Raw genomic sequence first — 15,271 nt, 5'->3', positions numbered from 1 at the left:
CACTTCAAGTCGCAAAACCTATCCGCAACGTTAGGTGAGGACTTACTGTACTTACTTTAAGCCTTTTAAAAATATTTATTGGCCTGAGTTAAAATAATTCCAAATCAGTCAGATACTTGACAGTTAAGTTGTCCCATTGACCTTTCAGACTTAACTGTATGTGTTCTGAAGGCAGGTATTGTGTCTGCAATAGAATATGAACTCTAGCACGTGACATATGCACCCATGTCTGTTACTTCAGAGCTCAGTTAACCACTAAGTTTTGTTATTTGGTATTTATCTAAAAGAGCAAGTTAGCTTTTTTTTTTTTAAAGTATTTACCTAATAGTAAAAGTAAGCCATATATATGCATATGTATATGGGGTTTGTGGTGAAAGGAGAGAGGGAATGTATATGTGTTTTTAAAACTTGGAAAGGTTTTTTTTAGAGGTGAAAATTGCAACTAATTATAGAACCATAAATTAACAGAGAATGAATTCTTTGAATTCATTTTCCAGTTTTCTCCTTTTACAAATGAGGAAGCATTCTTCCCTCCCTAACACTTGATGTTACTTGACAGCTTTGGTTCTCCATCATCTTACCAAGGGTAGTAGTGTTCCCTTTGATAGAAGCACCTCACTGAAGGGCAGGGAAGGGGGGGTCCCTGTAGGGAGTTCCTAGAGGGTGGCAGAGAGATCTGTTCTAAGTCTTCCCCACTTCACTGTTTCAAAATACTTATAATCACATTTGATCATCCTAAAAACCTGTGAGGTAGGAGTTTCAGTGTTTATGTTGCAGTTAAGAATTTGGCACAATTATAATTTCTGAAGGTCCAGTGTTTTTGTGTTTTTTAAACTGCCACACAGGTCTTTTTAAACCTAGAGGAAGGGTTATTTGAGTTAGAACACTCCACATACTGCTACTCTGTGAAATACAATACAATAGTATTGTGCCTAAAAGATAAATTGACAGATGTTATACAAAAAATAAAAAAAAGTAGGTGTCTACCATGGTAGCAGGACATTGCTTCAATGTTTTTAAAATGAAGTAACTCAAATGTATGGGTTACTTCTAAAGCTGTTATTATACAGTTTTAAATCCCCAAACTGAAACCAAGTGATTTTGTCATTTTGGTTTGGGGGGGGGGGGGGGTGTTGTAATTTTATTATGAAAAGTTTCAAGCTTACCCAAAGATTAGATAAAATAGTGTAATGAACACCCATTGTCCATCACTGAATTCTGTAATCATTATTGAGCTTTAGTTAATTTAATGAACAGCAACCTATAGCAAATGACAGAGTTCTACCTGAAATTGAAACCATTGAGTGGGGAAAATCATGCCACATATATCAAAGTTCTGTGTTTGTGTCATAATTTTCTGTGGTGCACCCCATCTTGAATATGACTGCTTTCCGTTGCACATCTGTGACTAATAATGAAACGTAATAAGCTATAAAACTCAGCCATTATCACTGGAGTGTCTGTTTCTACCTTCAACAAAATGATTGATTTTGCTGAGTGAGTGGCAAAAAGATCCTGGCGTTATTAGTAATATATGACCCTCACAGCTTTTTTTTTTTTTTCTTTTTCAGAAGAACCCTTTTTTATCAATTTGGGGTTTGTGGTGAAAGGAGAGAGGGAATAGATTGATCAGTTGATTATTTTTTGCCATAGAGAAGCATCTTGAAGGATAGTATACTGAGGCTACATATTCATTAAAGCCATGCTGTTTTATGGTTAATTTTGTAAATCTAAGGAACAGACTGTGATAATTCTGTATTTAAAAAGGAGAGTTTGTACTTTGTTTTATCATCGTGCTGAGCTAAGTTGAGATTCCTAGAACATAATTAAAGAGACATTTGTATTCTATACTTTTCTGGTCTGTTTGATATAAAACTCTTTGAAGTAGGCTAGGCCTAAATAGAGACTAATAATAGACCCTTTGTTGAATATAAAAAGAAAATGCATTTTGTTTCCTTGCACACAAAACAATGGTTTTCCTGTTGAACTTATGTCTGCTGCTTTGAAGAATATATTATAATGTTTCAATAACAAAGAATAGTAGAAACAATTTTTGTATGTGATTTATAGGAGATGGTTTTATATGGCTAGTGTGCCTTCAGTTTTCAAAACAATCAAACTTGGATTCATGGAATTGTTTAGAACAAAGATATTACAAATTAGACCAATTTTTAAATTAGGTAATAGCATCTTTAACCTCAGCTTTTTTTCTTGTTAACCATTCCACTCTCATGCTTATGGAATATTTATTTTTCTTGAATGGTTTCATAGCCCCAAACTTCCAGGGTTCTACCTAAAACCTATTTTGTGTTTGCTCTCTGATTTGTTCAAGATTGAAATCCCATGTGTTTGGCTAGTTTGCATACATTAACAACTAGGGTGTTATTTATTATTTAAGTACTAATCATTATAGGATTTAAAGTGTTGGGAATTAGTGTTCTCCCCACTAACACACCAGTGTTCAGGCTTAGTGTAGAGTTAGTTATGTTAGAATAGATGGTAGGTATGGTAAGGAAGAATTTGAACATTTGTAAATTATGTAGTAGTACAGGTGGGAAAAAGAGTGTAAAGAGACTGCTTTTGTGGGTTTGATCTCTTTGCGCAGTGTCAGGGAGGATTTATGGTTAATGATCTTTCAATGTTTTAGTTATGTCTTAAGAGAACAATTGTGTCTGGACAAAGGAGTCTTACACACAAGCGATTGTGATACCAGAAATTCATGGGATTTTATAGAATTTTGCAATGGGAGCACAATGTACTGTTTTTCAAAGCTACGGGACTGGTACTTGCCTCAGCTGTGTGTCAGCCATGCCCTGGTCTCCTGCAGTAAACCTATTAGCATTTCTCCTGGGACTGACATTACGCTTCGAAGTTTAACATTTAGAGAACTTTTTTTATGGATCTATTTTTCATACAATAGCAACTTTTTTAAATGAGGTCGTTTCTACATGTAGTCATTTTTCTTTGCTAGCTACAAGCTTGCTCTCCTATTACATAGATCTGGGACATACTAATTTTGAGATAAGGTGTCTTGCAATTTTTAAACTTGTGAAGCTTTTGTACCCTTTTAGTTGGGTTGGTATGTTTAATAAATGATTATTAAGAGGTATTCTTCCTTGCTATAAATTCTTTGAATTTTAATTACTTAAAACTCTTCTTTAGGTTCAAAGTACGGAGGGAGAAGCTCCTCATGTTCCAGCCACTTACCCGCTGGGTCTTTCTAAGCCGAAAAGAGGTAAGTAGAACAATGTCCACAAGATCCCAACCACCTTACCAAAGTGCCCTCAGTTGATTTGGAAAAGGAATTTTACCCACCAGTATTTGTAGTAGATAAAAGTGTAAAATGACAATTATGAACACAGGTATGGATGCTTCATTATGGTTTGGTTATACAGGTTTTTTTGTATCCTTGAAGAGTTTTGTGCTCATAAAGTAATTTTAGTTTGCTTATTCTGTAATGACCTCATGATACAATTCTGTGCCCTTTAATTATTTTTCAGTTCTGCATATAGCTAGATGGGAAGTGATAGAACAACAGATTCAAGCCTACATTTTGATGTGGCTATGATTGAAATATATACCTATATTATCTACCTCTGGGTTTTCATTATTTTAATATGGCTCCTAGGTATGATACATGAATATGCCTCTGGCAAAAAACACCATCTCCGTAATATTTAAAGCTAGTTAAATTCAGTTCAAACTGTGGATCAAAGGTGAGTGGCTGCAGATACCATTTTTCTCTTGAATTATTAATTATTGACCAAAAGACCTTTGAATCCATTCCTTTCACTTTTAATTTACAACATGAAAAGCATGTCTGCTCTTCTTTAAAGTCACAAAGCTTTTGAGATTTAGAGAAAAGGAGAGAGGAAGTAAAGGAGTTAAAATGACCACTGAAGGTAGGACTGTTTATTTTTAAAACTTTACACATGCTGAACCACCCTGGTTTTTTTAAGCAAAGATTCATATGTATGTTCCTAGAATAGGAAATTATATGTTTGTTTTCTTCTGATCTCTGAAATGACTTCATAAGAGACGATTTGCATATAATTTTTCTTTTATTGCTATATGGTACTACAAAACAAGAGTTCCGCTTACTAGGTCACTATAGTTCTCATCAGACACAGAACGAATTTTACTATTTAATTTTCTTCCCCTTGTAAGTCCATAATGTATGTGTTTCTGAGCTATAAGGTAGAGTTCACAGCCAACAAAGAATCTTTGTTATAAGTAGGTAGACAAGGATTATATTGTGTCAAAAGGGGTAATAGTACCTTTCACCTTTGAGCTTTTTTTCATGTCGGTCATTCCACTCTCATGCTTATGGAATATTTCTTATTCTTGAATGGATTCATAGTTCAAAACTTTCAGCATTCTACCTAAAACCTTTTTGCTATTTGCTCTCTGATTTGTGCAAGGTTGAAATCCCTTATGTTTGGCTAGTTTGCCCACATTACTAGGATGTGGGCAAATTTTATATATTTAAATAAAAACAGTATAATTACTTTAAGATCTTCCAAGAGTAAGCTTCCTGTGGTAGGAAAGATGGAATGTGGTTTGTATTCACTTCTGGGTTTCTTCCTCTTATCGATATAGGGTTTCTTATTTCTGGTGGCATAAGTAAGAATGTTAACTTTTTTTTGCCATGTTATTAAATACATTTCATTTTATGTTAAAAATTTTTGTTTATTTTTGTTACAGATGTTTTTTCCCCCCATTGACACCCTCCTTCCCTTCCCTCCATGCCCTGTCCCCAGCTTTGTAGTCCATGTCCATTGGTTATGTGTACATGTGTATAAATTCTGTGGTTTATCGCCCCCCCCCCATCCCTTCTGGGGATTGTCAGTCTGTACCCTACTTCCATGTCTCTGGGACTACCCTGTACTTCAGACTGTTATGTTCATTATATTCCACAAATAAGTGAGAGCGTGTGATATTTGTCTTTCTCTGCTTGGCTTGATTCGCTTAGGATAATACTCTCCAGGTCCTTCCATGTCATCTCAAAGGATAAGAAATCTTTCTTTCTTACGGCTGCACAGTACTCCATTGTGTATATGTACCACAGCTTTTTTATCCATTCGTCTGCTGATGGACATTTGGGCTGTTTCCAGATCTTAGCTATTGTAAATAGTGCTGCTATGAACATTGGGGTACATATACTCTTTCTGATTGGTGTTTCAGGCTTCGTAGGGTATATTCCTAGAAGTGGGATCACTGGGTCAAATGGCAATTCAAGTTTTAATTTTTTGAGATAACACCATAGTGTTTTGCATCGCAGCAAATTAAGATACCTAGGAATAAACTTAACCAAAGAAGTAAAGGATCTACAGAATGTTAACATTTTTTGAATCACATTTTTATAAATTGACAATAAAATGGTTTTATGAGTGCATGAGAGAGAACAATGTAGTGTTTTAGTAATTTTTTAAGATAGCCTGTCAAATTTTGGTAATACAAATATGAAAGTATCTTAGGTTAATCGTAATTGCAGAATTCTAATCACTGGCAATATATTTTACAACTTTAGTAAAAATGCATATAGTATATGTATAAAAATATTTCACACTTTACCAACAGGACTTTTGATATTACAATGATCTTAGTATCACATTCAGTCTTGGCATTTACATACTGAAGCCCAGAGAGGTTTAGTGACTCATCTCATGTCATAAGCTAACATTCTGTAAATATTTTGAGAGCAGGGCAAAATTTTCCTTATTACCGAAGAGAAACAATATTTTCTGTAGTCTAACAGAGTGTACAGGTGTTCTGTTTTGTTTCTTTCTGATACTGGTCAAATAAAATGTCCAGGTTTTGTTTGTTCTCACTTTAATTAGTTTATGCTACCTTCCCAGTTTTTAATGAGAAATGGCTTACCTCTTCTGTTAGGACAGAGGTCTTTTTCTTTTTCGTTCCATCTTTTTCTGTGGAGAGCAGTGCTTTCTGTGAAACTGAAATGTCTGACTCAAGAACCTAGATTGTGATTTACAGGTTACAGAATAGTTTTACTTAGTTCCTTAAGTAAGCCTGTGAGATAGATAGAATTGTTATTCTGTTTTGCAGAGGAGAGAAGTTATTGCTTACAGAAATAAAGCAAGAGCTTAAACTCGGGCCTCCTTGTTCTTTCCTCTGCCTGACACCTGCTCTGAAGGCTGAGAAGTGTACACTTTGACCTGACCTGCTTAACTCAGACAGGGCTAACCACGGACGGGTGAACTCAGCACAGACTGGGCTCCACAGCAGATGAAATGACCTTAGCAGACAACCTGAGTGTAGCTGGTTCAGGCTTCCCTGCACTCTCGGGCAGCTTGCCCTTTGCCCAACCAGATAGGTAATGTCACTTCTAAACATTTAAGTGATTGCTTAATTCCACTGTAGTTTTAAGGAGATAGTTATCATTGATTCATTCCGTAAAAATTTTTTTTTAAATCCTCACCCGAGGATATTTTTCCATTTATCTTCAGGTAGAGGAGAGACAGAGAAACATTGATGTGAGAGAGAAACATCGATGTGAGAGAGACATATCGATTTGTTGCCTCCTGCACAACCCCAACCAGGGCTTCGGATGAACCGCAACTGAGGCATGTGCCCTTGACCGGAATTGAACCCACGACTCATTGGTCTGCAGGCACTGAGCAAAACCAGCCAGGGTCATTCAGTGAACATTTTTTATTGTTAGCTTGTGCTAGATACTGGGATACAAAGAAGAATGAATAAGGTTCCTGTCTTTAGAATGCTCACAATGTAGTTAAAAAAAAAGACATACAAATACATAATTAAGGTGATAACTGCTGTAACATAAGATGTTAATTGTTTTCTTAATATAATGCATAAGTACCTATGGTAACTAACAGCTGATTCCAATTCATTTTCACAATTATTGCAGTTTACATAGACTTATCAAGCATACGGAGCAGTTTCTTATATTTCATTATTCAGTCTTATTAACTCCCAAATGATGTTACAGAATTATTCTAGATTATTAATGAGAAAAAAATATTATTTCATCCCATGATGCTCTAGGCTGAAACTGAGGAAACTGGGATATTTTTCAAAGTCAGGCACACTTTAATTGATTTTGGATTTGGTTCAAACATATTGTAGAGTTTCTTATTTCTATCATTCAAATCTGCAATGAACGTGGATTTGGTGAGCACACTTTTTTTAGCATGTTAGTTTTGAAGTTCTACACAACTTGACTATCTCAGGAAGCATCTCCCTTAGTAAATGAAAGTTGTGAAGTCTCTCCAACTATGGTACTTGTAGTGTGGATGGGTGTGTGATTCTGCATGTTCTACTTAGTTAGCCTTTTTACTTAATGGTGTTTTTTTAGGTTCTACTAACTGGGAATTAGAGTTTTGTGACCAAAAACTAAACATGGTTTTTATAAGATTAGCAATATTATGTACTAGTTGCACCTATTTGACTGAGTTTTATGCAGTTGTTATGAAAAAAATTGTTTAATAATTTACGAATGCTTGCAAATGTTTGACATTTAGGTACCTGCATAAAAATTACTTAACTTATGGGTCTTAATTATATTTTTATTTTCTTATTAGGAAGATAATTGAAGTTTTTATAAATTACATTTAAATTTCTAATTTTACCTACTGCATATTTACATATGTCACCCTTACATTTTTAATAATGGAAATGGTTTATTTGGGTTTTTTTATTTTTTTAGAGCTATTTTTGTTGCAAGAAGTTGTCCTCTAAGAATAAGACATTAATTGGACATACAAAAATACATTATAATTAGAGCTTAATTAGCACCCGAACATTGAGAATTTCTGGTAGATCTGATTCAGTTTTTGTTTGAATTTGACTTAACTCCTATGCGTTGAAGCCACAGTTTTGCATAGTTGCTGCGTATTTTTCTAAGACAGAATACATGTTGTGCACCCTGTGTCTGCTGGGAATCGCATATGTGTTGTAACATCGTTCTCATGGAAGTCCTGTTCAGCAGTGTCGTATAACTGCGTTTCTTTTGGCAGATCAGCTGTTACGTACTGCCAGCCAGCATTCTGATAGCAGTGGCTTTGCTGAAGACCCCACAGACTGTGTCTCCCTTAATCATCTTCAGGTAAAATTTCCTACTGAAGTAGGTACTGTGAGTAACTTCTTCATATTCAGGTGATTTTTTTAGTAGGTGTATATTTCAAGACCCAATCTGTGATACCTTTATTTTTCAAATAACAGTAACAATAAAACTTTTTTCTGGGATGCAGATGTAATCTAAGCATTAGACTACAAATTCTAGGTTTCACTAATTCTTCATCTCTCTCTGGCTGAATATTTAAAAACAGCAAAAAAAAAAATTCTTTATTTTTGGACCATCAGTAAACAGAGGTTATTTTAATCATTAACCTAATCTGTTATTTTTACTTTTATTTTGACCATCATTGTGTTTTAGTATTTTCCAGGAATTGTGTATTTAGTAACTAACACTAAGTGTGGGTCCATAGCTTGGTGATTATCATATGACTTTTATGTGAGAGGGTGTTAGATTACCCAGAAGTTAAGCACATAGCCTGTATGCAGTACACAGAATGTATGTAAAAAGTGTGTAAAACGCCTATATGGAAATTTTAAAGAAAATTGGAATAAGAGAAAAGAGAACCCCAAAAAGAGCCTTTAGAAACAGCGTTGGGGTGGACATATAAAAGAAGTGTCTAAGGAGACTCAGAAAAAGTAATCCACTGGGCATAAAAGTTGGGAGATGGAGGAGAAACCTTCCAAAGGATAGCTGTGGCCATCGGATGAGAATTTGGTTGTTTGGAAATGAAGTAGTTGAGTGAATAGTTCTGATGCAGTAAATGAGGCAGAAGCACAATTGGAGAGTAAATTGATAATAAGGAAGAGAAGATACGAATGTTAACTTTTTTCAAATAAGGACGATAATTTAAGGGCGATAGGTCTTTGTGTTGCTCGCGCAGCAGTGACTTAGGGAAGTTGTTAGGGAAAGGGCCCTAAGAGAAGAGAGTTGGATGCAGAGAAATCTAGTATGAAACTGGGGACAGATCCTACTCTTGGAGAGGATGTGATCAGAAGGACAGGTTGGAAGAATTCATTTTGGAAAAAAGAGTTTCCTTTCAGAATGAAGAGGAGGGAATGATGGGAAGAGGTGTGGAGATGTGGGGGAAGAGAGCCAGTTTTTGCCATTTTCTCTGAGTCAGTGTCATGTGCTGGCAGAAAATGAGATGGGTGTTGAGAAGGGAACTGAAGGACAACAGTAAAGGTCTGGAATGACCTAGAAGGACATTGGAGGGGTGCTGACTTGGGGCAGTAAGAGCAGTTTGAGCAGCATCCGGTCACAGCGGAGGTGGGAGACCCTGACAGTACAGAAGCATCATATCTCTTTGGCATTTCATTCATGGGACTGTTTTGAGTTTCTCGCTCTTCCACCGTCTTCCTTGCACAGGTCCACGAACCGCTGCAAGCCATGGGGAGTAGCGCCGACAGCTGTGACAGTGAGACAACCGTCACTTCCTCTGGTGAAAACCTTGCCGCACCAGCCGCGCAAGGCCAGCCGCACTCCAAGGAGGCCGAGAAGGAGCTCCTTGTTCCTCCGCAGAAGGAAAGTGGGAAGGCGGCAGCAGCTGCTGATGAAGGAGGGTCAGATAGCCAGGGTTCCCCCCAGCGCGGGACTGTTGAGAAGCCAGGAGAGGGAGAGCCCACCTGTGGGGGGGAGACGCCGGGTCCTGAAGGTACCGAAAGGAAAGCAGATGCGTCTCCAGAACAGCCAGAGGAACTGCAGCGGGAAGCGAGCGCGGACAGCGATGTGGACAGAAGCACGGAGTGTGAGTTTGTGCAGTATACCACACACCATATTCTTAAGTCGTTGGCTTCTCTTGACGCTAAAGGCGGCGAGAAGGGCTCTGAACATAATACGGGGCCTCCCTCTTCTGTGGACAGAGTTAACACAGCTTTGCAGAGAGCTCAAATGAAGATCTGCGGTCTGTCTAATCAAAGAGTAGGGCGTAGCCTGATAAAATCGAAAGACCTGTTAAAACAGAGGTACTTACTTGCAAAAGCTGGCTACCCTCTCAGAAGGTCTCAGTCTTTACCAACCACCTTGCTGAGCCCAGTGAAGGTTGTGTCGTCTGTCAATGTTCGACTGTCCCCAGGAAAAGAGACCAGATGCAGTCCACCTTCCTTCACCTACAAGTACACACCTGAAGAGGAACAGAAGTTAGAAAAAGAGGTGATTGAGCATGATGGTCAGTCTTTAGTTAAATCCACTATTTTCATCTCTCCATCCTCTGGGAAGAAAGAAGAAGTCCCTCCGAGAGAGGCGAGCCCGTTGGAGGAGTGTCATCATCTGAGGACTCCCTCCTGTTCCCTGTGTGCGCCAGCACTCATATCTCAGTCCACCTGCTCCCTTCACTCGCTTCACTCCGAGTGGCAGGAACGGCCCCTGTGTGAGCACATGAGGACTCTGAGCACTCGCAGTGTCCCCAACATATCCGGTGCCACCTGCAGTGCCTTCACGCCTCCCCTGGGGTGTGCTTACTCACATAGACATGCTGCCTCGCCTTACCGAGCAGGCTCTGTGAACCCTCCTTCTGCCATCGAAATGCAGTTGCGAAGAGTGTTGCACGATATCAGAAACTCACTGCAGAATCTTTCACAGGTATGAGAACAAGTGTATGTTTCTGAACGTTGTTTTTTCTTTCAATGATCTGAGCCCCTCTTAATTCACTGAGAAGCTGAAACCCGCGAGGCATGAACCTCCTCAGCTTCATATTCTTCCATGTCTAAATTACCTCTACCTGCCCTCCTCCTGTGTTCTTCCCTCCTGTCTCAGGAGAGGCTGTGACGAAGGCTGAACAAGGTTCATGTCTGCTCACAGTCTCCCTTCCAGAGAAGAGATTTTGCCCATGAGGTATCCTTCCTTCCTTTAGCCTCTGCTCCGTTGTCTTTGTCTTAAGTTGTCCTTATTATTCAAACAGCCTCCCCTCTCAAGTACTTTCTCTCCTTCTCTCCGTCGTCTGACAGTGTCCACCACCCTTCCTCCTAAGTGTCCGTCCCCTTGGCCTCAGTGCTGCCGTGCTCTGGCTCTGCTCGTAGCTCTCTGCCCACGCTCCCCCACCCTGCCTCCCGATGCTCGTCTCCTGGCAAGAGTTAGTCTGCCTCCACTGGGCTCACAGGCTGAAACTTCCCCAGAAAAGGAAAACATCAGGTAAAATGTGAATTTGAGTAAAAATGGTGTGTGTCTCGTCACTTAAAGTCACTCCTCCCAGAACTGTTTGTGGGCTGGAAATAATTCTCCTTAGAAAGCTTCGAAAATAAGTAAATTGGCCTAAGGTTTGCCTTTCATATTTCACCTTTTCTTTATATATCTCTTTCTGAACGACTTAAATTCAGGCAGAGGAAGGAAGCCAGTGGAGTGTGCAGTGGTCAGTGTCCGGGAGGCCTGGAGTGTATGTAGTAGATCTCTCATCATGACGGGAGACAAGAAGCCACTTGGAAAGTCAAAGTTGAAGTTGTAGCTTTTCAAGTTATGTAGTAGTACACTTTTTTTTTTAAATATAGATTTTATCCTCATGACAGTTAATCTAATGATTTCCATCTAACCAGAATGTGGGTGTTTTTTTTTTTTTTCCTCTTTACAAAACGTAGTTCTGTCTGTGAATGAGGCATTTAACCTTTCCACTGTAATTGTGTGAAACCGGGGATTCCCAGGGCCCTGTCTACCTCCGCCTTTCTTTCCAGGCCAGCTTGTTCTTCCGCCCTGGGTGTGGTCTTCTCCCCTTGGATGTCCCATCAGTAACTCAGCCAGCTGGTTTCCACTCCCCACCTGAGTAGACAGATGCTCTCCATGACCTGGGCTCTGCCTCTCTCCGGACTTAGTCCTTATGTGTGTGCTCCTGTTGTTACTGGATTGCATGCAGGCCCCTAAATAGTCATGCACTTCTAGGTATCTGTTTTCACACATGCCACTCTTTTTAAATCTTTTTAAAACCTGGACTGGCCTGCCCTTGCCTTTCTTTGCCTGACCAAGTCCTGTTCACTGCTAAGGCTCAGCTCCGTGTCCACACTGCTGGGAATGCATGCTCCCTACTCCGGATTTTTGTGTTTCCATCATAGCATTCCCCTCTACCCAGTAGTATAATTTTTAAATTTCTCTATTATTTCTTTCTTACACCATAAGAACACTGAAAAGGGAATGCCATTTATCTTTCTTTTATCTTTTTTTCACTGCCTAAAATAGTGACATATAGTAGATGCTCAAATGTCTAAGAATGAGCAGTGATGATGGACTGCTACTCTCTCCATCCAAGTCAATAGTTCTTTTATTTTAGAATGACTTTGCTAATGCTTCTACTTTTTTTTTTTAAATCCTCACCCGAAGATATTTTTCAATTTATCTTCAGATAGAGTGGGAGGGATGGAGAGGGAGAGAGAGAGAAACATCAACGTGAGAGAGACACATCGACTGGCTGCCTCCCACATGACCCCAACCAGGGCGGGAGACGAACCGCGACCAAGGTGCGTGCCCTTGGCCAGAGTCAAACCCACGACTCTCTGGTCTGCAGGCCGACGCTCTAACCACTCAGCCAAACCAACTAGGGCTGCTTGTACATCTTTGAGTTTTATTTGTCTGCTTTCTCACGCCAAGAGGAAAGTCCTATAAGGCGTAGATGAACTGGATCCTTTGCTTCAGCCTCGTTCCAAGTAGACTGATACCTGAAAGAGATGGAGTGATCAGTAGCATGAGGGGACTGACTGATTCGGTTCTTGCTTACAATATGAAGTTTGCTTTTATTATTTTTGCCTCAGAGAGAAAGATACAGAGGCCTTAAATGCATATTTTTAGCACTTAAGATTATTTGGAAATAGTCACTTTGACATTGATCTGTAACCATACCTTCACTTTTTTGAAGTACCCCATGATGAGAGGACCTGACCTTGCTGCTGCTCCTTACAGCCCTCAGAAACCATCTGTTCTACCTCTTTATGAAGTAAGTTCTCACTTAAATCATTGTATGCAAAATAATTTGTGTGTCTAGAAGTGTAATTTTGTTGCATTGTATTTTAGAATACTTTTCAGGAGCTCCAGGTGATGAGACGGAGCCTGAATTTGTTCAGAACACAAATGATGGATTTAGAATTGGCGATGCTACGTCAGCAGACCATGGTGTATCATCACATGACTGAGGAGGAAAGGTAAAAGTTTGTCTTAACGTAACTCAAAATGTTCTTTATTCTACAAAGTACTGTCAAACTTTTTTTTTTTTAAAGCTGAGTTGTATTTCTACTGCTGTGTACCCTTTACCTGTTTTGTGAACCAGTGTAAATAAAGTTCCTAAGTGAACATCCCTGCCTTCCGTGAGTGAAGGAAGGTAGTGGCTGTCATCCGTTTTCAGTGTTCAGGACATTTGTGAGAAAGGTGGGGGGAAAAGACCAGTTGTCCTGGTGGTTACGCCTATTGCATCTCTACTGTGCCAGTTTCTAGAACTTGGAATTTCACCACATTCTCCTACCTGGTGAGAGAATCGTGACTGAATTTGCGACTGCTTTATTCAAACTTTGTGCCTGTCCCCATACCGATAGGTATGAAGTTGATCAGCTCCAGAGTTTGCGAAATTCAGTCCGAATGGAACTTGAAGACCTGGAGCTGCAGCTGGAGGAGCGTCTGCTGGGCTTGGAGGAGCAGCTGCGCACCAGGCACCTTCCTTCCTCCTTCCCCTCCGCGGCACTTGTGGTACGGTACCCGGGTGTGCTCGTAGCTTTAGTGAGAATTTGCTTATAGTGCTCCATGTCATTTAAAACAAATGCCTTAACTTAAAAATGTGTTTGTTAATGGCATTAGAGGCATGCAAACTCTGTAAGGAGTCTTGTCCCCAAATCAGTTGAATGTACACATTGTGATTATTTTCTTCAATACTTAGTATATATTAAATTTTTTTTCTTTATTAATTTTTAGAGAGAGGAGGGGGGAGAGAGAGAGAGATAGGACCATTCATGAGAGAGAACATCGATTGGCTACCTCCTTTATGCGCCCCACTGGGGACTGGGCCCATAACCTGGGCATGTGCCCTGACCAGGAATCAAACCAGTGACCTCTTGGTGCATGGGTTGACGCTCAACCACTGAGCTGCACCGGCCGGGCTACATTGAAAAATTGTAATAATAATTTTTAATAATAAAGAATAAGCAGCAATACAGAAGTTCAGGGGTTTTAAGGGAAAATGATATATATATTTCACTCAGTTTTTTCCCCCCTTTTTTTGCTTTTGAGTAAATAACTTTTCTTTAAGCTTTTCTTTTATTTTGGATTCTTTCTATTCTTAATTTTAAGGAGTCAAATGAGATCTTTATAAAGGCAGAAAATGTATACAACCAAGAGAATAAAAAGAAACACTTTATACTTTTAAAACTACCATTTTTTATACTTCTCATGTTTCTTTGAATGAAATTTGAACTTCAGTAGTTGTAGTCTTACTTTTTTTTTCTAATCCTCACTGAGGATACTTTTTGCATTCATAGAGTGAGAGGGAGAGAGAGAGAGAGAAACATCGATGTGAGAGAGACACATTGACCCACACAACCCCAACTGGGGCCTGGGACAAACTGCAACCAAGGTACATGCCCTTAGCGGGAACCAAACCCGGGTCTCTCCGGACCGCAGGCCAACGCTCTAACTGCTGAGCCAAACCGGCCAAGGCAGTTGTGGTCTTATTTTTGCCGACACCTTTGCAGTTGTAGAATATATTGCTTTGAAATGGTGAGATAGTGACCCTTTCTCTGTTACCTGAACAACCTTTTGATTTTGTATAATAAATGGATAATTACCACACACATACACATATATACAAACATATGGTAGAAGCAATAGAATAGGAATGTGTGTGTGTGTGTACACATATGTGTGAATAGCGTAGAATAAGAATATTCTGTATCATTAATGAATATCTTTTTCCAGAGAAGGCTTTAATCCATTACTCTGAGAAATGCGTGTTGGTGACAGCAGGTGTTATGTACTCACCTTCCATCACAGCAGCACATTTTATAGGATCCCATGACAGTTGAGGGTGGACTTTGTGCTCTGGGGTAATAATTAGCTAGTTTATTTTATTATAAAACTGTTGCAGTTTGGAAAACTGTGCATACATACGTATATTGTTCTTTCTTCTTCAGGGTCTGTATGGCAGTAGAAGTGCTGACAACTTGTCCTGCCCGTCTCCACTGAACGTAATGGAACCAGTAAGCCTCTCTCCTCCTAAGTCACAGGGGGCAAATGACACACAGCATTCCTCCTGTA

The 15,271-nt window shown here is 39.3% G+C and overlaps 1 protein-coding gene across 2 annotated transcripts in view; it reads left to right on the top strand.

Moving 5' to 3' along the window:
• The window catches only part of ITPRID2 (ITPR interacting domain containing 2), a 37,310-nt gene that overhangs the window by 13,160 nt on the left and 8,879 nt on the right, over positions 1-15,271 (top strand). The window contains exons 9-15 of one of the 2 annotated variants that reach the window (XM_036253851.1): positions 3,163-3,235; positions 7,998-8,086; positions 9,425-10,636; positions 12,891-12,968; positions 13,046-13,173; positions 13,561-13,711; positions 15,148-15,213. In XM_036253851.1, coding sequence (XP_036109744.1) covers positions 3,163-3,235; positions 7,998-8,086; positions 9,425-10,636; positions 12,891-12,968; positions 13,046-13,173; positions 13,561-13,711; positions 15,148-15,213 — 1,797 coding nt within the window. The remainder of the gene's footprint in view (positions 1-3,162; positions 3,236-7,997; positions 8,087-9,424; positions 10,637-12,890; positions 12,969-13,045; positions 13,174-13,560; positions 13,712-15,147; positions 15,214-15,271) is intronic. The other variant, XM_036253852.1, reaches the window with a different exon arrangement.

This window comes from Molossus molossus, unplaced genomic scaffold (genome assembly GCF_014108415.1).
Source record: "Molossus molossus isolate mMolMol1 unplaced genomic scaffold, mMolMol1.p scaffold_m16_p_11, whole genome shotgun sequence".
Classification (NCBI taxonomy): domain Eukaryota; kingdom Metazoa; phylum Chordata; class Mammalia; order Chiroptera; family Molossidae; genus Molossus; species Molossus molossus.
Note: the sequence above shows the minus strand (reverse complement) of the source record. Positions and strands in the feature narration are given on the sequence as shown.